This window comes from Salvelinus fontinalis, chromosome 18 (genome assembly GCF_029448725.1).
Source record: "Salvelinus fontinalis isolate EN_2023a chromosome 18, ASM2944872v1, whole genome shotgun sequence".
NCBI classification, from domain to species: Eukaryota; Metazoa; Chordata; class Actinopteri; order Salmoniformes; family Salmonidae; genus Salvelinus; species Salvelinus fontinalis.
Genome location: NC_074682.1, coordinates 48,259,957 through 48,287,517, shown reverse-complemented (window position 1 = coordinate 48,287,517; position 27,561 = coordinate 48,259,957). Strand labels below are relative to the sequence as shown.

At 46.6% G+C, this 27,561-nt stretch overlaps 2 protein-coding genes across 4 annotated transcripts in view; both read right to left on the bottom strand.

The window, feature by feature from the left end:
• Window positions 1-27,561, bottom strand: part of LOC129815680 (stathmin-3-like) — a 30,340-nt gene that overhangs the window by 2,195 nt on the left and 584 nt on the right. Inside the window, exons 2-4 of the mRNA XM_055869683.1 lie at window positions 1,611-1,706; window positions 1,129-1,304; window positions 774-965 (exon numbers count right to left, since the gene is read on the bottom strand). Coding sequence (XP_055725658.1) covers window positions 774-965; window positions 1,129-1,304; window positions 1,611-1,706 — 464 coding nt within the window. The remainder of the gene's footprint in view (window positions 1-773; window positions 966-1,128; window positions 1,305-1,610; window positions 1,707-27,561) is intronic.
• Window positions 18,321-27,093, bottom strand: LOC129815679 (uncharacterized). 3 transcript variants are annotated; one of them, XR_008753461.1, is made up of 2 exons: window positions 18,656-24,902; window positions 18,321-18,525 (listed from the first exon to the last, which is right to left on the bottom strand). XR_008753461.1 is itself a non-coding variant. In XM_055869682.1 (2 exons), exon 2 carries the CDS (start codon window positions 24,116-24,118, stop codon window positions 23,369-23,371), a length of 750 nt encoding a protein of 249 aa, XP_055725657.1. In that variant the 5' UTR covers window positions 24,119-24,163; window positions 24,359-27,093; the 3' UTR covers window positions 18,321-23,368. The 3 variants fall into 3 exon arrangements, 1 of the variants encoding a protein (XP_055725657.1); XR_008753462.1 differs by having other exon boundaries at window positions 18,321-21,895; window positions 21,984-24,902; XM_055869682.1 differs by having other exon boundaries at window positions 18,321-24,163; window positions 24,359-27,093.

The window sequence follows — 27,561 nt, the reverse complement described above, 5'->3', positions numbered from 1 at the left end:
GTACAGAAACCCAGCCTAAAACCCCAAACAGCTAGAATGCAGGTGTAGAAGCACGGTGGCTAGGAAAAACTCCCTAGAAAGGCCAAAACCTAGGAAGAAACCTAGAGAGGAACCAGGCTATGAGGGGTGGCCAGTCCTCTTCTGGCTGTGCCGGGTGGAGATAATAACAGAACTATGCCAAGTCACACCATTGTTCTCTATTCTCTTTTTATTTTAATATTTTACAGGAAGTAGGGGTGTTGAGGGTACTGCAGTAAAAAATTATAATAATTATAAAAATAAAAGAAATCCACAAAATTTGTGAACTAGGCCTTTATTACTCCTGTATGAGAGGAGAGAAATACTCCTCAGCGCCCTTCTTTCCTTTATTATTCTATTAACACTGGTTAGAGTTTCAACATCAACTGCCATCAAAAAAAAGTGAAGAATGGAGGGATCTGATTGTTTCTGCATTCAGCAATGCTGAATTGTTTCCTTGCCAATTTAAGTTACAGACTGGTCATCCATTTACCTACCGACTGGCATTCAGGCTAATAATTTCATGTTAATGCATTTCCTCCTGTTGCCAGAAAGGCGACTAGGTCATCACACTCCTCCAGTAAGTATTCACAATGCCCATGTCTATGGCCTTGGTCCTCCTTAATTTTTCATTACAGTAAACCCCTAAACCAAAGATCACCTCCAATCTTGTTTTGGATGCTCTACTCTCTACCCACAAAACACTTTTTCTAAGTTAGGCCATAGCTTTGATTGACAATCAGTGGGTGTCTTACCTTCTCCCGGAGCCGCTGCTTCAGCGCATTCAGCTGGGCCTCGCGGTTCTCTTTGTTGACCTCCATCTTGTAGTTAAGCTTCTCTTCGGCCATCTTGCTGAAGTTGTTGTTCTCCTCCAGGGCCTTGTGGAGCACCTGTCGCTCGTGTTCCCGCTTCTCAGCTAGCTGCTTCAGCACCAGGGCCTCCTGAGACTGCAGAGAGAGACGAGGGAGAGAAGGAGACAATGATAGAGAAGAGGGAGAAAGAGAGAGGGGCGAGAGGAAAAGGGATAGATGATGAGAGATTGTGAAGAGTGAGAAGAATCGAAGGGTGAGAAGAGATATTGACCCATTCTCTGTCATGCTCTCCATTTACCTTTCTCCTCTCCTCCGCAGCTTCCAGCCTCTTCTGGAGCTCGTCCGGGGAGAGGTCCTTCTTGGGAGCAGAAAGCAGGGGCTGCGGCCTGTCTGGAGAGAGGTCAGCGGGGGCCTTCAAGATGATCTCGAAGGCCTGGCCGGATGCCCGCTTGTTCAGGGACTTCACCTCCATGTCTGTGGAGAACAGCAGGTATTAGGGCAGTAAGGCTGTGGCGGCCAGGACTCAGAATGACTGGCCTGTTTGTACACCATGCTATGGTACTAACACACAGCAGCTTGAAGAGAGAGACAGACAGAGACAGAGACAGAGACAGACAGACAGACACGGAGACAGACAGACAGACAGACAGACAGACAGACAGACAGACAGACAGACAGACAGAGAAGGGGAGAGAGACAGATAGACCATAGAGAGATCATATACAGCATTTATATAATCTCTATGGGACACGGACAAACACAGAGCTCTTCACTACTAACCTCCATATTGGTAGAGGCTGTTTGGGTGTGGTTGTGAGTAGAAGCAGGAGCAGATCAGAGACAGCATGGACATCTCTTTGATCTTGTCGGAGTAGGCTGAAAAACAGGGAGACGAGAAAAGACATCCACGGTTATCCTTACATCTACGTTTAAATTGGCATATGTCATTTATTGTGAATGCCACAGTAATTTAGCATTTACTAAACTGACTGATATCGTCATAATATGACTAGATAATGTATGCGTGAAGAGTCTAATTGTAAAATGGTGAATCAAGGCTGTACTGTACAGTGCATTGGGAAAGTATTCAGACCCCTTGACTTTTTCCACATTTGGTTACGCCTTATTCAAAAATGTATGAACAATTTTTTTTACCTCATCAATCTGCACACAATACTCCATAATGACAAAGCAAAACCAAAAACCCCCACCTTATTTACATAAGTATTCAGACCCTTTGCTATGATACTCGAAATTGAGCTCAGGTGCATCCTGTTTCCATTGATCATCCTTGAGATGTTTCTAAAACTTGATTGGAGTCCACTTGTGGTAAATTCAATTGAATTGACATGATTTGGAAAGGCACACACCTGTCTATATAAGGTCCCACAGTTGACAGTGCATGTCAGAGCAAAAACCAAGCCATGAGGTTGAAGGAATTGTCCGTAGAGCTCCGACACAGGATTGTATCGGGGCACAGATCTGGGGAAGGGTACAAAAAAATGTCTGCAGCATTGAAGGTCCCTAAAAACACAGTGGCCTCCATCATTCTTAAATGGAAGAAGTTTGGAACCATCAAGACTTTTCCTAGAGCTGGCCGCCTGGCCAAACTGAGCAATCGGGGAGAAGGGCCTTGGTCAGGGAGGTGATCAAGAAAACAATGGTCACTCTGACAGAGCTCCAGAGTCCCTCTGTGGAGATGGAAGACCCTTCCAGAAGGAGAAACAAGATTGAACTCTTTGGCCTGAATGCCAAGCATCACGTCTGGAGGAAACCTGGTGCCATCCCTACGGTGAAGCATGGTGGTGGCAGCATCATGCTGTGGTGATGTTTTTCAGCGGCAGGGACTGGGAGACTAATCAGGATCGACTGGGAGACTAATCAGACTAATCAGGATCGAGTGGGAGAATGGGAGAAACTCCACCAATATAGGTGTGCCAAAAATACTCAAGGTTGTAATCGCTGCCAAAGGTGCTTCAACCAAGTACTTAGTAAAGGGCCTGAATACTTATGTAAATGTGATATTTCCTTTTGTTATTCCTCATAAATTAGCAAACATTTCTAAAAAACATTTTTTTCTCTGTTATTATGGGGTTTTGTGTGAAGATTGATGAGGACATTTTAAAATAAAGTTTAGAATAAGGCTTTAACGTAACAAAATGTGGAAAAAGTCAATGGGTCTGAATACTTAACGTATTCTCAATTATTCATATATATACTTTATCTCTTGTTTTAACTCCACCCACTGGGACTGTGTGGTGTGTGTGTGTGTGTGTGTGTGTGTGTGTGTGTGTGTGTGTGTGTGTGTGTGTGTGTGTGTGTGTGTGTGTGTGTGTGTGTGTGTGTGTGTGTGTGTGTGTGTGTGTGTGTGTGCGCGCGCGCGCGCGCGCGCGCGCGCGCGTGCGTGAATGCATGAGTGCATGTGTGGTGGGTTACATTGCCCACAGCTTATCAAATGGGACCTTACAGTAGTGTGTCTGTGTGTGCATGATCGTGTGTGTGTGCAGGTGGGTTAGGTTCCCTCCACTCTAAATGGATATGGATGAAGCTTGCCAGAAAAACGTTCAGCCAAATTACTAGGGAGGCCGTGCAGACAAGTTACTAAGGAGGCCGTTCAGCCAAGTTACTAAGGAGGCCGGTCAGCCAAATTACTAGGGAGGCCGTGCAGACAAGTTACTAAGGAGGCCGGTCAGCCAAATTACTAGGGAGGCCGTTCAGTCAAATTACTAAGGAGGCCGTTCCGTCAACTTACTAAGGAGGCCGTTCAGTCAACTTACTAAGGAAGCTGTTCCATCACCTTACTAAGGAGGCCGTTCAGTCAACTTACTAAGGAGGCCGTTCAGTCAACTTACTAAGGAAGCTGTTCCATCACCTTACTAAGGAGGCCGTTCAGTCAACTTACTAAGGAGGCCGTTCCGTCAACTTACTAAGGAGACCGTTCAGTCAACTTACTAAGGAGGCCGTTCAGTCACTTACTAAGGAGGCCGTTCAGTCAACTTACTAAGGAAGCTGTTCCATCACCTTACTAAGGAGGCCGTTCAGTCAACTTACTAAGGAGGCCGTTCCGTCAACTTACTAAGGAGGCCGTTCAGTCAACTTACTAAGGAGGCTGTTCAGTCAACTTACTAAGGAGGCCGTTCAGTCAACTTACTAAGGAGGCCGTTCAGTCAACTTACTAAGGAGGCCGTGCAGACAAGTTACTAAGGAGGCCGCTCAGCCAACTTACTAAGGAGGCCGCTCAGCCAACTTACTAAGGAGGCCGCTCAGCCAACTTACTAAGGAGGCCGCTCAGCCAACTTACTAAGGAGGCCGTTCAGTCAACTTACTAAGGAGGCTCTTCAGTCAACTTACTAAGGAGGCTGTTCAGTCAACTTACTAAGGAGGCCGTTCAGTCAACTTACTAAGGAGGCCGTTCAGTCACTTACTAAGGAGGCTGTTCAGTCAAGTTACTGGGAGGCCGTTCAGTCAACTTACTAAGGAGGCCGTTCAGTCAACTTACTAAGGAGGCCGTTCAGTCAACTTACTAAGGAGGCCGTTCAGCCAAGTTACTAAGGAGGCCGTTCAGTCAACTTACTAAGGAGGCCGTTCAGTCAACTTACTAAGGAGGCCGTTCAGTCAACTTACTAAGGAGGCCGTTCAGTCAAGTTACTAAGGAGGCCGTTCAGTCAACTTACTAAGGAGGCCGTTCAGTCAACTTACTAAGGAGGCCGTTCAGTCAACTTACTAAGGAGGCCGTTCAGTCAACTTACTAAGGAGGCCGCTCAGCCAAGTTACTAAGGAGGCCGTTCAGTCACTTACTAAGGAGGCCGTTCAGTCAACTTACTAAGGAGGCCCTGCAGACAACTTACTAAGGAGGCTGTTCAGTCAACTTACTAAGGAGGCCCTGCAGACAACTTACTAAGGAGGCCGTTCAGTCACTTACTAAGGAGGCTGTTCAGTCAAGTTACTGGGAGGCCGTTCAGTCAACTTACTAAGGAGGCCGTTCAGTCAACTTACTAAGGAGGCCGTTCAGTCAACTTACTAAGGAGGCTGTTCAGTCAACTTACTAAGGAGGCTTTTCAGTCAAGTTACTGGGAGCACTGCCACAAAAACATCCCCAGCTGACAGTAGCATCTCCACTGAACCCTGTGCCTCGTGTAAATAATATATAATTATAACAAGTGTTTATTCACAACCGCAGAGAATTACATTTTGTTTCACCTCTTGACACCTCTTGCATACACACACACACACACACGATAACATACGCGCTATACACACACATACCAATGGACTTAGTACTGTAGATACACTATGTGGTAGTGGTGGAGTAGGGGCCGGAGGGCACACAGTGTGTTGTGAAATCTGTGAATGTAATGTTTTTAAAATTGTATAAAACTGTCTTAATGTTGCTGGACCCGAGGAAGGGTAGCTGATGTCTTGGCAACATCTAATGGGGATCCACAGTAAATACAAATATACAGTGGGGCAAAAAGGTATTTAGTCAGCCACCAATTGTGCAAGTTCTCCCACTTAAAAAGATGAGAGAGGCCTGTAATTTTCATCATAGGTACACTTCAACTATGACAGACAAAATGAGAAAATAAATCCAGAAAATCACATTGTAGGATTTTTTATGAATTTATTTGTAAATTATGGTGGAAAATAAGTATTTGGTCACCTACAAACAAGCAAGATTTCTGGCTCTCACAGACCTGTAACTTCTTCTTTAAGAGGCTCCTCTGTCCTCCACTCGTTACCTGTATTAATGGCACCTGTTTGAACTTGTTATTCTTTTATCAGTATAAAAGACACCTGTCCACAACCTCAAACAGTCACACTCCAAACTCCACTATGGACAAGACCAAAGAGCTGTCAAAGGACACCAGAAACAAAATTGTAGACCTGCACCAGGCTTGGAAGACTGAATCTGCAATAGGTAAGCAGCTTGGTTTGAAGAAATCAACTGTGGGAGCAATTATTAGGAAATGGAAGACATACAAGACCACTGATAATCTCCCTCGATCTGGGGCTCCACGCAAGATCTCACCCCGTGGGGTCAAAATGATCACAAGAACGGTGAGCAAAAATCCCAGAAAGACACGGGGGGACCTAGTGAATGACCTGCAGAGAGCTGGGACCAAAGTAACAAAGCCTACCATCAGTAACACACTATGCCGCCAGGGACTCAAATCCTGCAGTGCCAGACGTGTCCCCCTGCTGAAGCCAGTACATATCCAGGCCCGTCTGAAGTTTGCAAGAGAGCATTTGGATGATCCAGAAGAAGATTGGGAGAATGTCATATGCTCAGATGAAACCAAAATAGAACTTTTTGGTAAAAACTCAACTCGTCGTGTTTGGAGGACAAAGAATGCTGAGTTGCATCCAAAAAACACCATACCTACTGTGAAGCATGGGGGTGGAAACATCATGCTTTGGGGCTGTTTTTCTGCAAAGGGACCAGGACGACTGATCCGTGTAAAGGAAAGAATGAATGGGGCCATGTATCGGGAGATTTTGAGTGAAAACCTCCTTCCATCAGCAAGGGCATTGAAGATGAAACGTGGCTGGGTCTTTCAGCATGACAATGATCCCAAACACACCGCCCGGGCAACGAAGGAGTGGCTTCGTAAGAAGCATTTCAAGGTCCTGGAGTGGCCTAGCCAGTCTCCAGATCTCAACCCCATAGAAAATCTTTGGAGGGAGTTGAAAGTCCGTGTTGCCCAGCAACAGCCCCAAAACATCACTGCTCTAGAGGAGATCTGCATGGAGGAATGGGCCAAAATACCAGCAACAGTGTGTGAAAACCTTGTGAAGACTTATAGAAAACGTTTGACCTCTGTCATTGCCAACAAAGGGTATATAACAAAGTATTGACCAAATACTTATTTTCCACCATAATTTGCAAATACATTCATAAAAAATCATACAATGTGATTTTCTGGATTTTTTTTTCTCATTTTGTCTGTCATAGTTGAAGTGTACCTATGATGAAAATTACAGGCCTCTCTCATATTTTTAAGTGGGAGAACTTGCACAATTGGTGGCTGACTAAATACTTTTTTGCCCCACTGTACATCTTGATGTTCAAGTAAACGTATTGACTCAGGTTTGGGAATGACGCTAACCATGTTGACATTTGGAGTCAGTGGTTGGTTCTGCTCCATTGTCGTCGACAGTAAGTGACAATAGAACTGGTTAATGCTGAAAAAATACTTCCAACTCAACAATGAACATAAAGTAAGTTGTTCAGGCTTTAGCCAACTCCCTTGTCATTTTCATGCCAAATCATGTTTGGGCAGTGATGAAGGAGTTGACTGAGGCAGAAACAAACTGGCACACAAACTACAAGTTGAATGACGTTAAAGTAATACTTGTATGCAGCCAACTTCCTCCTTCCATTCGACTCTTCCTTACTGTGCTTTGGCTCATGTAATATTTATATAGCGTCGATGAGCAGCAGGGCCCTCGCAACGCATGTGCCAGGCTTCCCAAGGTAGCAAGGATAGCCTCAACACAACTGAACTTGGCTAGGTTCATCAAGTTCATTCCTCTTTGTAGCAGCGACTTTTAGTATCACAAGCTCTTTCAACAGGGGTTTAAGTTACTTCATAGAAATGACACCCTGTATCTGTATAAAATCATGAGCGATCTTCACTGATCTATTACTGACCTGCACAACAAAATAAGTTTAGAGGAGTGTCTAAATGTTCAATATGCTACAGACAAAAATATTAGGGTTCCTCAATGGTTTTGGGAAGGGTGATGGTTCTATGTGGAACCATAATGACTCAAGAACCCTTTGAGCTCTTCAACGGTTCTTTACAGTTCACTAAAGTTTTCTTTGCTCTTTTAAAATGTATGGTAGCTGAAGGATGGGACTAAAAACAAACAAAAGATAACTATTGTAAAATATACTGTGTCCGTAAAATGTATATACAGTAGTATGTTTAAGCTGGAAGTAGAAGCCTAAGTGCTGTTGTCCCTTAGGTTTGGTGGAGTTAGGGGAAAATAATAAAGAAAAATATACACTACCGTTTAAAAGTTTGGGGTCACTTAGAAATGTCCTTGTTTTTGAAAGAAAAGCACACAAAAAATCCATTAAAATAACATCAAATTGATGAGAAATACAGTGTAGACATTGTTAATGTTGTAAATGACTATTGTGGCTGGAAATGGCAGATTTTTAATGGAATATCTACATAGGCGTACAGAGGCCCATTATCAGCAACCATCACCCCTGTGTTCCAATGGCACGTTGTGTTAGCTAATCCGAGTTTATAATTTTAAAAGGCTAATTGATCATTAGAAAACCCTTTTGCAATTATGTTAGCACAGCTGAAAACTGTTGTTCTGATTAAAGAACATCAGCATTTGTGAGTTCGATTACAGGCTCAAAATGGCCAGAAACAGGGAACTTTCTTCTGAAACTCGTCAGTCTATTCTTGTTCTGAAAAAGGAAGGCTATTCCGTGCGAAAAATTGCCAAGAAACTGAAGATCTCGTGCAACGCTGTGTTCAGTCATGGCCAAATGTTTTGAGAATGACACAAATATTAATTTTCAAAGTCTGCTGCCTCAGTTTGTATGATGACAATTTGCATATACTCCAGAATGTTATGAAGAGTGATCAGATGAATTGCAATTAATTGCAAAGTCCCTCTTTGCCATGAAAATAAACAAAATCCCCCAAAAATATTTCCACTGCCTTTCAGCCCTGCCACAAAAGGACCAGCTGACCTCATATCAGTGATTCTCTCGTTAACACAGGTGTGAGTGTTGACAAGGACAAGGCTGGAGATCACTCTGTCATGCTGATTGAGTTTGAATAACAGACTGGAAGCTTCAAAAGGAGGGTGGTGCTTGGAATCATTGTTCTTCCTCTGTCAAGCATGGTTACCTGCAAGGAAACACGTGCCGTCATCATTGCTTTGCACAAAACGGGCTTCACAGGCAAGGATATTGCTGCCAGTAAGATTGCACCTAAATCAACCATTTATCGGATCATCAAGAACTTCAAGGAGAGCAGTTCAATTGTTGTGAAAAAGGCTTCAGGGCGCCCAAAATAGTCCAGCAAGCGCCAGGACCGTCTCCTAAAGTTGATTCAGCTGTGGGATCGGGGCACCACCAGTACAGAGCTTGCTCAGGAATGGCAGCAGGCAGGTGTGAGTGCATCTGCACACACAGTGAGGCAAAGACTTCTGGAGGATGGCCTGGTGTCAAGAAGGGCAGCAAAGAAACTACTTCTATCCAGGAAAAACATCAGGAACAGATTGATATTCTGCAAAAGGTACAGGGATTGGACTGCTGAGGACTGGGGTAAAGTCCTTTTCTCTGATGAATCCCCTTTCCGATTGTTTGGGGCATCCGGAAAAAAGCTTGTCCGGAGAAGACAAGGTGAGCGCTACCATCAGTCCTGTGTCATGCCAACAGTAAAGCATCCTGAGACCATTCATGTGTGGGGTTGCTTCTCAGCCAAGGGAGTGGGCTCACTCACAATTTTGCCTAAGAACACAGCCATGAATAAAGAATGGTACCAACACATCCTCCGAGAGCAACTTCTCCCAACCATCCAGGAACAGTTTAGTGACGAACAATGCCTTTTCCATTATGATGGAGCACCTTGCCATAAGGCAAAACTAATAACTAAGTGGCTCGGGGAACAAAGCGTCGATATTTTGGGTCCATGGCCAGGAAACTCCCCAGACCTTTATCCCATTGAGAACTTGTGGTCAATCCTCAAGAGGTGGGTGGACAAACAAAAACCCACAAATTCTGACAAACTCCAAGCATTAATTATGCAAGAATGGGCTGTCATCAGTCAGGATGTGGCTCAGAAGTTAATTGACAGCATGCCAGAGCGGATTGCAGAGGTCTTGAAAAAGAAGGGTCAACACTGCAAATATTGGCTCTTTGCATCAACTTCATGTAATTGTCAATAAAAGCCTTTGACACTTATGAAATGTTGTAATTATACTTCAGTATTCCATAGTAACATCTGACAAAAATATCTAAAAACACTGAAGCAGCAACCCTTGTGGAAAATAATATTTGTGTCATTCTCAAAACTTTTGGCCACGACCGTACTACTCCCTTCACAGAACAGCGCAAACTGGCTCTAAGCAGAATAGAAAGAGGAGTGGGAGGACCCGGTGCACAACTGGGCAAGAGGACAAGTACATTAGAGTGTCTAGTTTGAGAAACAGACGCCTCACAAGTCCTCAACTGGCAGCTTCATTAAATAGTACCCACAAAACACCAGTCTCAACATCAATAGTGAAGAGGCGACTGTGGGATGCTGGCATTCTGTGGGATGCTGGTAGTTCATTTCACTCAACTTGTGAATTAACACAATAATAACACCAATGGAATTTTAACAATATAATATGCCTTACCAGAATAAAAAAAATAACTGTATGGTTCTTCAAAAGTAATCACAAAGAACCTATCAGATTGAGAAAGGTCTGTTATAGAACCATTCTCCATAAAAGTTCTATAAAGAACCCCAAAAAGTGTTCTATATAGCCCCAATCAGGGTTGTACCATAGTAGAACCCTTCTTTGGTGCCTTATAGAATCGTATTTAATGGTTTATTATAGAACCTTAGGAAAGTTTAACATTTTTTATAGCACCATACAGGTTCCATTTAGAACCTTATGAGCATGGTTCTTTATAGAGCCTTTTAAGAAGGGTTCTATATAGCACCAAAAAAAGGTTCAAAAGTGTTTATAAGCCAAAGAACCCCTATCTCGTACTATTTAGAACCATTATTTGTGTGTATATAACACAGTGTTAGATCTGGACAAACTGGTTGGCCCACAACTGACACAAGCCTTAGCTTTTCTCTGACATGAATCACCCCAGTAGAGTATGAACAGCACATCTTATCTGAATGTACAACATACACTATGCTAATGAAACCAGCTTCTAGCGTTTCTATCACCTTCATAGAGGTAATTGTGTGGTTATGCATGTGTATTACTCATTTCTTCTCCCCAAAATATCACTTTATCCAAATGAATCATATCTAAACAATATCTAAACAATCTAAAATACCACAAAGATCCAGTCATGGTGTTGGTATGTAGCCTGCCTTGGGAGGGGGAAGCCACAGAGATTTCCTCATATCAAAATATTGTTGTGAAAATATGCTGAGTGCATCCTCTTTGTTTGACTTTTTTGTTGTTGTTCGGTGGGACACAGTCAGGCAGCAGTCATAGAGAAATGTTAGGATGACACAATGAACCTTAGAATCAAATCCAGGCAGGTGTTATCTAGCAGGAGTCCAAATGAACAGTCTTCCTGCTTTAAGAAACCGTATACTTAAATTAATATACTTTTTTATCATTGAATGCATGTTCGTAAATTCTCACAGACACCCCAGGTAATTGAATAGAGGCGGGTGTAATCAGACAATGGCACACACAGGCACCGTTTCCCGGGGGACACAGTATGTGGGTCAGTGGGTTCGTGCTGTGCCGAGTTGAAAGCATTGTCACTGAGGGTAGATGTCTGATGTGCGTGGGCGGCAGCAAGGCACTCTGGAAATCGCAGTCTTAGCTAGGCAGAGTGCAAACCCAACCCAACCCTCCCTTTCTCTCCAATCACTGCAGCAGTACTACTCAAATCAGCAGCTCAGAGATGGAGGGTTTGTGTGTGTGTTTGCATGTGTGTGTGTGTATTTGACTGTGCGTGCGTGTGTGCATTCAAGTGACTGAGAGGGCTAGAGCGCGAGAGAGCGAGAGGGGGAGAGCGAGAGAGAGAGAGAGTGGAGGGGTAGCTTGTGTGTGTCTGTGAGTTCAGTGCTCCTAAAAATGGCTACAATCACAGTGTGCTGCTAAGATGGCATCTCTGGCTGCTAGGCAGGGAACAGGTTCTCTCTATCAACTAGAGGCGGCCATGTCTGAAGCAGCAGGCATAGACAGAACACCCTGAAGCTGTGGTCTACCTCTAGTACTGTGCCCCAACAATAACAGCTGGCTATAAGGCTATTCAAGGGCCTCTTTTCATCGACGAATCCATATCTATTTATCAGTTTCTTCATTCTGATTCCTTATTCATTATTCAAATCATACCACATACAAGTCAAATAAAATAAAATATACGGGGGGTACCGGTACAGAGTCAATGTGGAGGCTATATACAGGAGGTACCGGTACAGAGTCAATGTGGAGCCTATATACAGGGGGTACCGGTACAGAGTCAATGTGGAGCCTATATACAGGGGGTACCGGTACAGAGTCAATGTGCGGGGCCACCGGTTAGTTGAGGTAATTGAGGAAATATGTACATGTAGGTAGAGGTAAAGTGACTATGCATAGATAATAAACAGAGAATACCAGCAGTGTGCCAAGTATTGTCATTAAATGGTTCATTTAATCACAAGTACTACTTTAATTAAGCACTTTATATATATATATACATCTGTAAAATGCAGATTCAACTTCATTTCACTTGTTGCATACACATATTATGTTCAGTATGAGATTGGTATAATTATATAGTGATTCATTGTAATTGGTATAGTTCTGTAGTGATTCATTATTACTATGATTTGAGAAGTATAGCACTTAGCCATAAGTGTGTACTCTCTGTCCATGGCCACTATTCAAACAATCCACACTGTGCCCTGACCTAACCCTAACTCAAATCCTGCTTTGGGCCCCAAATAGCTTGAGCCGTCCGTGAAAATGTAGACTTTTCTATGTTTGTTGACCTTTCAAGGTGTTTCTCACAACAATTCTCAATGGACAATGCACTGTAGTTAACAAATGAAAGCGCGTGGGACAAGAGAGCGTGATAAAGTCCCAAAAGGACCTTGGACAACAATAGTTCAACTCAAGGTGGGATCAACCCTAGACACAACATTCAATCATCATCAATACATACATAAAGCTATTTAGATATACAAATCAAATCAAATCAAATGTTATTTGTCACATACACATGGTTAGCAGATGTTAATGCGAGTGTAGCGAAATGCTTGTGCTTCTAGTTCCGACCATGCAGTAATATCTAACAAGTAATCTAACCTAACAATTTCACAACTACCTTATACACACAAGTGTAAAGGAATGAATAAGAATATGTACATAAAAATATATGAATGAGTGATGGCCGAACGACATAGGCAAGATGCAGTAGATGGTATAGAGTACAGTATATACATATGAGATGAGTAATGTAGGGTATGTAAACATTATATAAAGTGGCATTGTTTAAAGTGGCTAGTGATACATTTATTACATCACGATGGCAAGATGCATTACAGCTAATGGCCAAGTGAAGTAATAACAGTGGAGCAGATTGCTAGTTTTATGTTCCTTGCTTACATCCCGGATGAAGGGCAACCTCACAGGCACCATCATCAATTATTGACGCGCTCGTCAGAGCTCGGCTGAGTACGATGCACATTAGACCCACTCAGCAAAATGTGTGTGTGTGTGTGTGTGTGTGTGTGTGTGTGTGTGTGTGTGTGTGTGTGTGTGTGTGTGTGTGTGTGTGTGTGTGTGTGTGTGTGTGTGTGTGTGTGTGTGTGTGTGTGTGTGTGTGTGTGTGTGTGTGTGTGTGTGTGTGTGTGTGGATATGTTTAACTATACTTGTGGGTACCAGAAATCCTCACAAGAATAGTAAACAAACAAAAATTTGACCAACTGGGGACATTTTGTTATTTCCCCATGGTCAAATGCTATTTCTAGGGGGATTAGGGTTAAGGTAAGAATGAGTGTTAGGGTTAGAATAAGGTTTAGGAGTTAGTGTTAGGTTTAGGGTTAGGAGCTAGGGTTAATTTTAGGGTCAGGAGCTAGGGTTAGGAGCTAGGATTAATTTTAGGGTCAGGAGCTAGGGTTCATTTTAGGGTTAGGCCTAAGGTTAGGGAAAATAGGATTTTGAATGGGACAGAATTGTGTCCCTGTCACGGTTGTTGCAAGAGATGGACCAAGGCGCAGCGTGTGTTGAGTTCCACATTTTTATTAAAAGTGAAACTTCTTCAACAAAGCAAATAACAAGCAACAAAACGTGACTACGTGGTGCAGCAAGCACAAAACCAAACAATATCCCACAAACACAGGTGGGAAAAATGGCTCCCTAAATATGATCCCCAATTAGAGGCAGCGATTACCAGCTGCCTCTAATTGGGAACCATACAAAATACCAACATAGAAATATTGAACTAGAACACCCCCTAGTCACGCCCTGACCTACTACACCATAGAGAACCAAGGGCTCTCTATGGTCAGGGCGTGACAGTCCTCCCCACAAGGTTAGTTATACAAGACTGTGTGTGCGTGCGTGCGTGTGTGTGCGTGCGTGCGTGCCTGCCTGCGCTTGCGTGTGTGTGCTTGCATGTGTGCGTGTAACGGTCCTGACCTGTTTTATGTTGTTTTTGTATGTGTTTAGGTCAGGGCATGTGTTTTGGGTGGGCAGTCTATGTTATCTGTTTCTATGTTGGTTTTGGGTTGCCTGGTATGGCTCTTAATTAGAGGCAGGTGGTTTGCGTTTTCCTCTAATTAAGAGTCATATTTAGGTAGGGCGTTTTCACTGTTTGTTTGTGGGTGATTGTCTCCTGTGTCGTGTCGATGTATGTACCATACGGGACTGTTTGGCTGTTCGTTTATTTTGATGTCGTCTGTTTCCTGTCCGTGAGTTTACGTGTAGTTATGTGAGTTTATGTTCAGGTTTCGTCGACGTCGTTTTCTTGTTTTTGTAAGTTTGTAAAAGTGTTTTGTTTTTTCGTGTTGCCATCATAGTTTTCTAAATAAAGAGATGGCCTATTTCCCTACTGCTGCATTTTGGTCTGAAGATCCTTCTCTCCTCTCCTCGTCCGAGGATGAGGAAAGAGACAGCCCTAACAGAATCACCCACCACGCTAAGACCAAGCGGCAAGGGAAAAATAAACGGAGTAAGGGACAGGAGAAGAAGGAGCAATGGACATGGGACGATTTATTGGACGGAAAAGGTGTCTACACATGGGAGGAGATCCTGGCTGGTAGAGATCGCCTCCCATGGGAACAGCTGGAGGCACTGAGGAGAGCAGAGGCTACCGGAGAGAGGAACCGGAGCTATGAGGGAACGCGTCTGGCACGGAAGCCCAAAAAGCCAGTAAGTAATTCCCAAAAATTTCTTGGGGGGGGGCTAAGAGGTAGTGGGCCAAGGGCAGGTAGGAGACCTGCGCCCACTTCCCAGGCTTACCGTGGAGAAGTACCCCCTACTAATCCTGATGTGCTTGTCCTCAGCCCAGTGTCACCAGTGCCGGTACCTCGCATCAGGTATAGAGTGGGCTTTGAGAATACAGTGTGCCCTGTCCCTGCTCCCCGCACTAGTAGGAAGGTGCTTATCCTTAGCCCGGTGCCTCCAGTTCCGGCACCACGCACCAGGTCTACAGTGCGCCGTATCCGGCCAGAGCCATCCGTCTCACCAGCGCCTTCTGAGCCATCCGTCTCCCCAGCGCCATCTGAGCCATCCGTCTCCCCAGCGCCGTCTGAGCCATCCGTCTGCCATGAGCCTGCAAAGCCGCCCGTCTGCCATGAGCCTGCAAAGCCGCCCGTCTGCCATGAGCCTACAGAGCCATCCGCCAGACAGGAGCCGCTAGAGCCGCCAGCCAGACAGGAGCCGCTAGAGCCGCCCGCCAGACAGGATCTGCCAGAGCCGCCCGCCAGACAGGATCTGCCAGAGCCGCCAACCAGACAGGATCTGCCAGAGCCGCCAACCAGACAGGATCTGCCAGAGCCGCCAACCAGACAGGATCTGCCAGAGCCGCCAGCGAGCCATGAGCAGCCAGAGCCGTCAGAGAGCCATGAGCAGCCAGAGCCGTCAGAGAGCCATGAGCAGCCAGAGCCGTCAGAGAGCCATGAGCGTCGAGAGCCGTCAGCCCGCCATGAGCGTCGAGAGCCGTCAGCCCGCCATGAGCGTCGAGAGCCGTCAGCCTGCCATGAGCGTCGAGAGCCGTCAGCCTGCCATGAGCGTCGAGAGCCGTCAGCCTGCCATGAGCGTCGAGAGCCGTCAGCCTGCATAGACCTGCCAGAGTCCCTCAGCCAGGATCTGCCAGAGTATATCAGCCGGGACCTGCCCCTTGTCCCGGTGTTGCCCCTTGTCCCGGTGCTGCCCCTTATCCCGGTGCTGCCCCTTGTCCCGGTGCTGCCCCTTGTCCCGGTGCTGCCCCTTATCTCGGTGCTGCCCCTTGTCCCGGTGCTGGCCCTTATCCCGGTGCTGGTCTTTATCCTGGTGCTGCCCCTTATCCTGGTGCTGCCCCTTGTCCCGGTGCTGCCCCTTGTCCCGGTGCTGCCCCTTGTCCCGGTGCTGCCCCTTGTCCCGGTGCTGCCCCTTGTCCCGGTGCTGCCCCTTCTCCTGGTGCTGGCCGTTTATTTAGGGGATGTGAGTTTTAGGGTGGTCATTGGGAGGGGAAGACAGAAACGGGGAGTGACTATGGTGGTGTGGGGACAGCGTCCAGAGCCGGAGCCACCACCGTGGTCAACTGCCCACCCAGACCCTCCCCTGGACTTTGTGCTGGTGCGCCCGGCGTTCGCACCTTGAGGGGGGGGTTCTGTAACGGTCCTGACCTGTTTTATGTTGTTTTTGTATGTGTTTAGGTCAGGGCATGTGTTTTGGGTGGGCAGTCTATGTTATCTGTTTCTATGTTGGTTTTGGGTTGCCTGGTATGGCTCTTAATTAGAGGCAGGTGGTTTGCGTTTTCCTCTAATTAAGAGTCATATTTAGGTAGGGCGTTTTCACTGTTTGTTTGTGGGTGATTGTCTCCTGTGTCGTGTCGATGTATGTACCATACGGGACTGTTTGGCTGTTCGTTTATTTTGATGTCGTCTGTTTCCTGTCCGTGAGTTTACGTGTAGTTATGTGAGTTTATGTTCAGGTTTCGTCGACGTCATTTTCTTGTTTTTGTAAGTTTGTAAAAGTGTTTTGTTTTTTCGTGTTGCCATCATAGTTTTCTAAATAAAGAGATGGCCTATTTCCCTACTGCTGCATTTTGGTCTGAAGATCCTTCTCTCCTCTCCTCGTCCGAGGATGAGGAAAGAGACAGCCCTAACAGTGCGTGAATACGTGTGGAGAGGGGGTAGTATGCACAAAAATTCTAAAATTTTACCCTAGAATACCAGAGGGCAGCTTCTGACAGGACCAAATGTTCAGTACCTCCACAGAGATGGATCATGGTTTTATCTTCATACATCAGTCCCTGTGGTCAGCTATCTATGAAACGGCATGGAAAAACATTATGGTTCTATGGCTGAAAAACGACCCCTCTCTAGACAGACAAATCCCTAAGGTAATAGCCTTGGACTGATACAGCCATATTATTACCTCTGTGAGACCTTTTATTGAGACAGAATTGAGCTGTATATTGTTATGTCTGTGAGCTCTATTAAAACAGAACTAAGCTGTATATTGTTATGTCTGTGAGCTCTATTAAAACAGAACTAAGCTGTATATTGTTACCTCTGTGAGCTCTATTAAAACAGAACTAAGCTGTATATTGTTATGTTTGTGAGCTCTATTAAAACAGAACTAAGCTGTATATTGTCATGTCTGTGAGCTCTATTAAAACAGAACTAAGCTGTATATTGTTATGTCTGTGAGCTCTATTAAAACAGAACTAAGCTGTATATTGTTACGTCTGTGAGCTCTATTAAAACAGAACTAAGCTTTATTTTGTTACCTCTGTGAGCTCTGTTAAAACAGAACAAAGCTGTATATTGTTATGTTTGTGAGCTCTATTAAAACAGAACTAAGCTGTATATTGTTACCTCTGTGAGCTCTATTAAAACAGAACTAAGCTGTATATTGTTATGTTTGTGAGCTCTATTAAAACAGAACTAAGCTGTATATTGTCATGTCTGTGAGCTCTATTAAAACAGAACTAAGCTGTATATTGTTATGTCTGTGAGCTCTATTAAAACAGAACTAAGCTGTATATTGTTACCTTTGTGAGCTCTATTAAAACAGATCTGAGCTGCAGTGGACATAGTGGTAAATCATGTCCAGCCTCTCGGCCCCAGGCCGAAAACATGTCATTTCACTGCAGATTGCCCAACTGTAGCCTTCACTGTATGTTACAAAGGAGAGAGAGATTGAGAGAGAGAGAGACTAAACAGACTACACCTCTCTCTCTCTCTCTCACTGATGGGCTGAGACACCTATGGATCTATGAAATACTGTTTATTGTTACGTACCTAATGTGAAAAAGGAGGACTTGAAAACTAAACCTCTTTGGAAAAAACTGAACGCCTAACGAGACACCTACTGTGGGAGCTGTAAGTCATTATTCCCCCAAAATACTTCAAAATGGCCGCCTTGTCTACCAGGTCATTTTAAGGGTGCTAACTAGGTTGAATACAGCTATGACCAGAATTGACTTTTTAGGAGGTTAAGAGAACGTACGCAGCAGGTTAGGAGAATTAACGTAGCAGGTTAGGAGACTGGGGTTAAGGTTAGGAAAAGGGTTATGGTGTTACACTGAGTGGAACAGGGAAACCCAAGAGCAGACTCAGACGAGGAGACTGGGATGAAGTAACCAAGGTATTTATTGAAACACAGGGGGAAGATGGAGTGCAGGCCAGGGGGAGCTCGGGTGGGTTGCAGGAAACCAGGTGCGGAGGCTGAGGCTGGAGCGGGAGGGGTTGGGACAGGGTAAGCAGGTCCGGAGGTGAATCCAAGGGAGCTGTAGAGTGGGGAATCCAGGGCAGAGTAGCAGGATGAGGAGACGTGGGACTGGAGACAGGGACCAGAGTCAGAGTGGGAAGAATTGTAGCGGAGAGGAAAACCATGTCAGGCAAGGAAAACAGGCACAACAGCATAACAGGATCTAAATAGTAACAAAGGGCTAGAAACATATACTGACTGAGCAGAGATTACGATCTGGCAGTGTGGAAGTGGCAGGACTGAGTATTTGTAGAGGTCTTGATTATGGAACAGGTTGCAGCTGGTGGGGATCTGCTCTGACTCCAGCACACCTGTCTCTGACCACACAATCACACACACAGAGAGAGAGTGAGAGGGAAAGAGTACTGGGGGAGTGGCGGCAGGTCAAGGAGACACAGGATGAGCAGTAGAGGGTGTGGCAGGAGCAGATGTAACAGTACCCCCCTCTACACGCCCGACCAGGCTTATCTGGGTGTGAGGGATAGAAATCACATAAGAGGGAGGGGTCCAGAATGTGATGGCGGGGCACCCAGCAGCACTCCTCCTGCCCGTATCCTTCCCAGTCCACCAGGTACTGTCAGCCGCGACCCTGATGGCGCACATCCAAAAGCCACCGGACGGTATAGGCAGGGTGGTCATTGATGAGCCGAGGGGGTGGAGGAGCTGCTGCAGGAGGAGACGGGATGAGAGCAGACATGTTTAATCAGGGATACATGGAAGGTAGGATGGATGTGAGTTTCTTACCCTTGCCGCTGAGATCGGCTGGAATGAGGAGGCCCTTCAGAGAGCATTCCAGAACACGCTCACTGAGACCATCAAGGAGGAGTTGGTGTCCAGGGATGAGCCTGATGGACTCAATGAACTCATCTCTCTCACCATCTGCATCAACAACCGTCTCCGGGAGCATCGGAGGGAGAGAGTAGGTAGGGTTGCATGTACCATAACATCTGCTTCAGCGCCTTGTCCTCCTTCTCCGACTGCATCCCTTACCTAGGCTCTTCCTAATCCTGAACCCATGCAGCTCGTCCGGGCCCGTCTCTCTCCAGAGGAGAGGCAGCGTGCGAATCGCCGCTAGGAGCTGCCTATACTGTGGCCAGTTTGGTCACTTTGTTTCCACTTGTTCCCTGCGTCCAGCAAAAGAGGGGGCTCGGCAGTAATGGGGGATATACTGTTGAGCCAAATCGCCTGCCCATCTTCTCCCCGACCCCTGCTTGAAGGCAACCTTGTGTGGCAGAGCCAGGCTTTTCCTCTGTCTGCTCTCATCGATTCGAGAGCCAACGGGAGCTTCCTGGACCAAGGTCTCGGTACCCAGTTGGGCTTGGACACTGTCCCACTCGATTCACCCCTCGATGCCAACGCTCTCAATGGACAGCTCCTTGCCCGTGTCTGTGAGAGAACCGTCCCTGTCATCCTGCGTCTCTCTGGAAACCACCAGGAAAAGATCCGTTTCCACATAATCGACTGTACTTACTGCCTGGTTCTTGGACATCCATGGTTAAAGCTACACAACCCACAAATTGACTGGACCGCTGGAAAGGCAACCACTTGGAGTTCAATTGTCTACATTCTTCCCTTGCCCTGCCTTGTCTGTGCCCCAGTTCATTCCAGAACCTCCAGACCTGTTATCAGTTCCTCCAGAGTTTTGCGATCTAGATCTTGTGTTCAGCAAGCACCGCGCCCTGTCGCTGCCGCCTCACCGGCCGTATGACTGCTCCATTGACCTCCAGCCTGGAGCTCCTCTTCTCAGTAGCCGGTTATTTAACCTCTCTCGCCCCGAGCAAGAGGCTATGGAGAGGTACATCCAGGATTCTCTGGCTGCAGGACTTATCAAGCCATCTTCCTCCCCGATGGGTGCAGGGTTTTCCTTCGTGAAGAAGAAGGATGGGTCACTGAGGCTGTGCATAGACTTCAGTGGGCTGAATAATATCACAGTAAAGAACAAGTACCCCTTGCCACTCATCAGCTCTGCTTTTGGCCCCCTCCATGGTGCCACGGTGTTTACCAAGCTCGACCTCCGGAATGCCTACCACCTTGTCCGCATGAGAGGGGGACGAGTGGAAGACTGCGTTCAACACACCACACTTTGAGTATTTGGTCTTGCCTTTTGGTCTTACTAACGCCCCTGCTGTTTTCCAGAACCTAGTCAATGACATGCTGAGGGATGTGATTGGACGCTTCATTTTTGTCTATTTAGACGACATCCTGATTTTTTCCAAGGACCATGAGGCTCACAAGAAACACGTTCGCCAAATTCTTCAACGGCTGTTGGAGAATAAGCTTTTTGTTAAAGCCAAAAAATGTGAGTTCCATGCTGCCTCAGTGTCATTCCTGGGTTATATTATTGCACAGGGACTGTTACGTATGGACCCCGCCAAGGTCATGACAGTCACAGAGTGGCCTGCGCCCTCCAACCTGAAGCAGCTACAGCGTTTCCTGGGGTTTGCACATTTTTACAGACGTTTCATCCACAACTACAGCCGTCTGGCTGCACCTCTCACCACTCTCACCTCCACCTCCACTCCGTTCCACTGGACTCCTGAGGCAGAGGCAGCATTCCTGGAACACAAGCGTCACATCACCTCCGCTCCGGTCCTTACTCAGCCTGACCCAGAACTTCAGTTCATTGTGGAGGTGGATGCCTCTGACACCGGGGTAGGTGCTGTTCTGTCTCAACATTACCCCTCTGATCAGAAGGTCCACCCATTTGCATTCCTTTCCCGTAAGCTCTCACCTGCAGAGAGAAATTTTGACATCGGAAACCGGGAACTCCTGGCAGTTAAGCTGGCTCTTGCGGAATGGCGTCACTGGCTGGAGGGCTCTGTCCTCCCCTTCATCGTGTGGACTGACCATAAAAACCTGCCCTACATCCAGACCGCCAAACGTCTGAACTCCTGGAATTCCAGGTGGGCCTTGTTCTTCGGTAGATTCAATTTCACACTCACTGATCACCCCGGTTCAAAGAATACCAAGCCTGATACCCTCTCCCGCCAGTTCACCACCGACAACACAGGTACCGAGCCAGAAGCCATTGTGCCATCCACCTGCATTGTTGCCGCCGTTGCCTGGGAGATCGAGTCCTGTATCCTCCAGGCGCCGCAGAACCAGCCTGACACGGGTAACGGTCCTATGAATGCCACGTGTGTTCCAGATTGTGTTCGCTCTGAGGTTAGGAAAAGGGTTATGGTGTTACACTGAGTGGAACAGGGAAACCCAAGAGCAGACTCAGACAAGGAGACTGGGATGAAGTAACCAAGGTATTTATTGAAACACAGAGGGAAGATGGAGTGCAGGCCAGGGGAAGCTCAGGCGGGTTGCAGAAAACCAGGTGCGGAGGCTGAGGCTGGAGTGGGAGGGGTTGGGACAGGGTAAGCAGGAGGGGAATCCAGGAGGGGAATCCATATGGGACTGGAGACAGGGACCAGAGTCAGAGCGGGCAGAACTGTAGCGGAGAGGAAAACTGTGTCAGGCAAGGAAAACAGGGATAACAGGATCTAAATAGTAACAAACGGCTAGAAACGTAGACTGACTGAGCAGAGATTACGATCTGGCAGTGTGGGAGTGGCAGGACTGTGTATTTGTAGAGGTCTTGATTATGGAACAGTTTGCATCTGGTGGGGATCTGCTCTGACTCCAACACACCTGTCTCCGCCCACACAATCACACACAGAGAGAGAGAGGGAGAGGGAGAGGGAGAGAGCGCTGGGGGAGTGGTGGCAGGTCAAGGAGACACAGGATGAGCAGTAGAGGGCGTGGCAGGAGCACATGTAACATAGGGTTTGTATTTGTATTTATTATGGATCTCCATTAGTTCCTGCCAAGGTAATAGCTACTCTTCCTGGGGTCCAGTGAAATTAAGGCAGTCATTCGATTTTAATTGCATTAGCTAAACTGCTCTCCTAACCTGCTCTCCTAATCTAATCACAAACCATTTTCAGGTTGAAAATATAATTGACATATTTCAAGGCCTGTTTAGGAGATTAAGGAAATGTTTCAGTGATTCATGTTCAGAATGTGAACTCTTGTCTTGCTTGACAATCTGGGCATAAATTAGACACAAATTCACGTGCATCTCTTTTCTCCTATGGTCTTTCCTTTTGACTCCCCACTGTGTGATAGTGGTGTGTTCAACCAGTGGCATATAACAATCTGTGTGTTTGAGAACAGGTCCAAACCACAAAAAGAGCATCACTAGCTGATTGATCTATGTTGATCAAGCGCTTCAATTTAATAAACAGATACTATGAACTTCCTATTAACATTATTTAAAATCTATATTTACCATGGTTTTAGCTAAAAGATCACTAATGTGAACGTACAGTATACTAGCCTCGTACAACCACCCTGAAGCTTTGAGAGCACAGCGGTCAGGATGACACTATACTCCCACAAAATACATTATTGACTGACAGGATATTGGTATGTATACGGATACTTTAGACATTCTTTTGACACTGTAACAACAGTAATGACAAGAAAGGATGATAATCCACATTGCCATAAGATGTTTACTACTTTTCCTGTGCTGTAAATATACTTCATCCGTAATACCTGTGCAGAGAACTGTTATTCTTTGATGAAAAAGTGGTGAAATTAGTATTGTTGTTAATCTGCCTGACTTTTAGCTGGATGCGTGGGAAATGATGCTTCCAGATCATATAGCTGTTGTAAATGGGGTTCCTATTGTCTTTTTCCTCAATCAAGTGTGGAGCTATTATACTGTAGGTCAATGTTCAGACAGAGATGAGACTAATACACACATTTACATTTACATTTAAGTCATTTAGCAGACGCTCTTATCCAGAGCGACTTACAAATTGGTGCATTCACCTTATGACATCTAGTGGAACAGCCACTTTACAATAGTGCATCTAAATCTTTTAAGGGGGGGGGGGATCAGAAGGATTACTTTATCCTATCCTAGGTATTCCTTAAAGAGGTGGGGTTTCAGGTGTCTCCGGAAGGTGGTGATTGACTCCGCTGTCCTGGCGTTGTGAGGGAGTTTGTTCCACCATTGGGGTGCCAGAGCAGCGAACAGTTTTGACTGGGCTGAGCGGGAACTGTACTTCCTCAGTGGTAGGGAGGCGAGCAGGCCAGAGGTGGATGAACGCAGTGCCCTTGTTTGGGTGTAGGGCCTGATCAGAGCCTGAAGGTACTGAGGTGCCGTTCCCCTCACAGCTCCGTAGGCAAGCACCATGGTCTTGTAGCGGATGCGAGCTTCAACTGGAAGCCAGTGGAGAGAGCGGAGGAGCGGGGTGACGTGAGAGAACTTGGGAAGGTTGAACACCAGACGGGCTGCGGCATTCTGGATGAGTTGTAGGGGTTTAATGGCACAGGCAGGGAGCCCAGCCAACAGCGAGTTGCAGTAATCCAGACGGGAGATGACAAGTGCCTGGATTAGGACCTGCGCCGCTTCCTGTGTGAGGCAGGGTCGTACTCTGCGGATGTTGTAGAGCATGAACCTACAGGAACGGGCCACCGCCTTGATGTTAGTTGAGAACGACAGGGTGTTGTCCAGGATCACGCCAAGGTTCTTACCTCTCTGGGAGGAGGACACAATGGAGTTGTCAACCGTGATGGCGAGATCATGGAACGGGCAGTCCCTCCCCGGGAGGAAGAGCAGCTCCGTCTTGCCGAGGTTCAGCTTGAGGTGGTGATCCGTCATCCACACTGATATGTCTGCCAGACATGCAGAGATGCGATTCGCCACCTGGTTATCAGAAGGGGGAAAGGAGAAGATTAATTGTGTGTCGTCTGCATAGCAATGATAGGAGAGACCATGTGAGGTTATGACAGAGCCAAGTGACTTGGTGTATAGCGAGAATAGGAGAGGGCCTAGAACAGAGCCCTGGGGGACACCAGTGGTGAGAGCACGTGGTGAGGAGACAGATTCTCGCCACGCCACCTGGTAGGAGCGACCTGTCAGGTAGGACGCAATCCAAGCGTGGGCCGCGCCGGAGATGCCCAACTCGGAGAGGGTGGAGAGGAGGATCTGATGGTTCACAGTATCAAAGGCAGCCGATAGGTCTAGAAGGATGAGAGCAGAGGAGAGAGAGTTAGCTTTAGCAGTGCGGAGCGCCTCCGTGACACAGAGAAGAGCAGTCTCAGTTGAATGACTAGTCTTGAAACCTGACTGATTTGGATCAAGAAGGTCATTCTGAGAGAGATAGCAGGAGAGCTGGCCAAGGACGGCACATTCAAGAGTTTTGGAGAGAAAAGAAAGAAGGGATATTGGTCTGTAGTTGTTGACATCGGAGGGATCGAGTGTAGGTTTTTTCAGAAGGGGTGCAACTCTCGCTCTCTTGAAGACGCAAGGGACGTAGCCAGCGGTCAAGGATGAGTTGATGAGCGAGGTGAGGTAAGGGAGAAGGTCTCCGGAAATGGTCTGGAGAAGAGAGGAGGGGATAGGGTCAAGCGGGCAGGTTGTTGGGCGGCCGGCCGTCACAAGACGCGAGATTTAATCTGGAGAGAGAGGTGAGAAAGAGGTCAGAGCACAGGGTAGGGCAGTGTGAGCAGAACCAGCGGTGTCGTTTGACTTAGCAAACGAGGATCGGATGTCGTCAACCTTCTTTCCAAAATGGTTGACGAAGTCATCTGCAGAGAGGGAGGAGGGGGGGGTGGGAGGATTCAGGAGGGAGGAGAAGGTGGCAAAGAGCTTCCTAGGGTTAGAGGCAGATGCTTGGAATTTAGAGTGGTAGAAAGTGGCTTTAGCAGCAGAGACAGAAGAGGAAAATGTAGAGAGGAGGGAGTGAAAGGATGCCAGGTCCGCAGGGAGGCGAGTTTTCCTCCATTTCCGCTTGGCTGCCCGGAGCCCTGTTCAGTGAGCTCGCAATGAGTCGTCGAGCCACGGAGCAGGAGGGGAGGACCGAGCCAGCCTGGAGGATAGGGGACATAGAGAGTCAAAGGATGCAGAAAGGGAGGAGAGGAGGGTTGAGGAGGCAGAATCAGGAGATAGGTTGGAGAAGGTTTGAGCAGAGGGAAGAGATGATAGGATGGAAGAGGAAAGAGTAGCGGGGGAGAGAGAGCGAAGGTTGGGACGGCGCGATACCATCCGAGTAGGGGCAGTGTGGGAAGTGTTGGATGAGAGCGAGAGGGAAAGGGATACAAGGTAGTGGTCGGAGACTAGGAGGGGAGTTGCAATGAGGTTAGTGGAAGAACAGCATCTAGTAAAGATGAGGTCAAGTGTATTGCCTGCCTTGTGAGTAGGGGGGAAGGTGAGAGGGTGAGGTCAAAAGAGGAGAGGAGTGGAAAGAAGGAGGCAGAGAGGAATGAGTCAAAGGTAGACGTGGGGAGGTTAAAGTCACCCAGAACTGTGAGAGGTGAGCCGTCCTCAGGAAAGGAGCTTATCAAGGTATCAAGCTCATTGATGAACTCTCCAAGGGAACCTGGAGGGCGATAAATGATAAGGATGTTAAGCTTGAAAGGGCTGGTAACTGTGACAGCATGGAATTCAAAGGAGGCGATAGACAGATGGGTAAGGGGAGAAAGAGAAAGTGACCACTTTGGAGAGATGAGGATCCCGGTGCCACCACCCCGCTGACCAGAAGCTCTCGGGGTGTGCGAGAACATGTGGGCAGACGAGGAGAGAGCAGTAGGAGTAGCAGTGTTATCTGTGGTGATCCATGTTTCCGTCAGTGCCAAGAAGTCGAGGGACTGGAGGGAAGCATAGGCTGAGATGAACTCTGCCTTGTTGGCCGCAGATCGGCAGTTCCAGAGGCTGCCGGAGACCTGGAACTCCACGTGGGTTGTGCGCGCTGGGACCACCAGGTTAGGGTGGCCACGGCCACGCGGTGTGAAGCGTTTGTATGGTCTGTGCAGAGAGGAGAGAACAGGGATAGACAGACACATAGTTGACAGGCTACAGAAGAGGCTACGCTAATGCAAAGGAGATTGGAATGACAAGTGGACTACACGTCTCGAATGTTCAGAAAGTTAAGCTTTACGTTGCAAAAATCTTATTGACTAAAATGATTAAAATGATACAGTACTGCTGACTGGTGAAGTAGGCTAGCTAGCAGTGGCTGCGTTGTTGACTTTGTTTGAAAGTGTAGCTGGCTAGGTAACCTCGATAGCTGGCTAGGTAACCTCGAAATTACTCTAAACTACACAATTATCTTAGATACAAAGACAGCAAAGACAACTATGTAGCTAGCTAACACTACACTAATCAAGTCGTTCCGTTGTAGTGTAATAGTTTCTACAGTGCTGCTATTCGGTAGAAGTTGGCTAGCTGGCTAGCTAGCACAACATCTGTGTGAGCAGATGAATGGAAGGACAAGACCTAAAGAAGCTGCATAGAGCATGGAACACTGAGTTAACGCTGGTTAACCCTCGTGATAATGCAGTGGCCAATGGGGGTTGCAATAGGCCATCAATAGTTTATTTAAGGAACATTTTTGTATTTTAAATACAAGGTTGCAAATTACGATTCATAATAACAGAAATGTTGGATTTAACTTTTAGGGCTTTTAGGGCTGAACATGAACTGACATCCTATGTACATGGCTAATTGGGTGGGGTAATCATGTCAGAGATTACTGCAAATTACCCGCACGCCAACTTAAACCATTAGGCCTTTCAAAGACAATTCATTCACTATCATATTCAACACACTTTAAAATGCCCCCCACCACACACACACACACACACACACACACACACACACACACACACACACACACACACACACACACACACACACACACACACACACACAGGCACAAAAGTGAAATGTCATGATCATGAACGCCATCAAAAGAGGGATTAGCAAATAAAGGTCAGAATCAGACTATATCGAATCAGATGAATTCAATATCATATTTTGTATCCGATACTGTACCATAGTTTTGTCAGAGGTTTACACCCCTGGTGATTCCTATATAATGAACTGTATAGGACCTAGAATTTGAACTGTATCATTTGCCGCGTGCACTGCAAGCCTCAATGTGAGTTTCCTTTTTTACTGCTTCAGATCTGCATCATCAAGCCGGCATTTTACCAGCAGTCACACCTTGGCCGCGTCACAAATGGCCCCTCAATACCCCCTGGGGCCCTAGTCAAAGGTAGTGCATTACATAAGGAATAAGGTACCATTTGAGACGCAGCCCT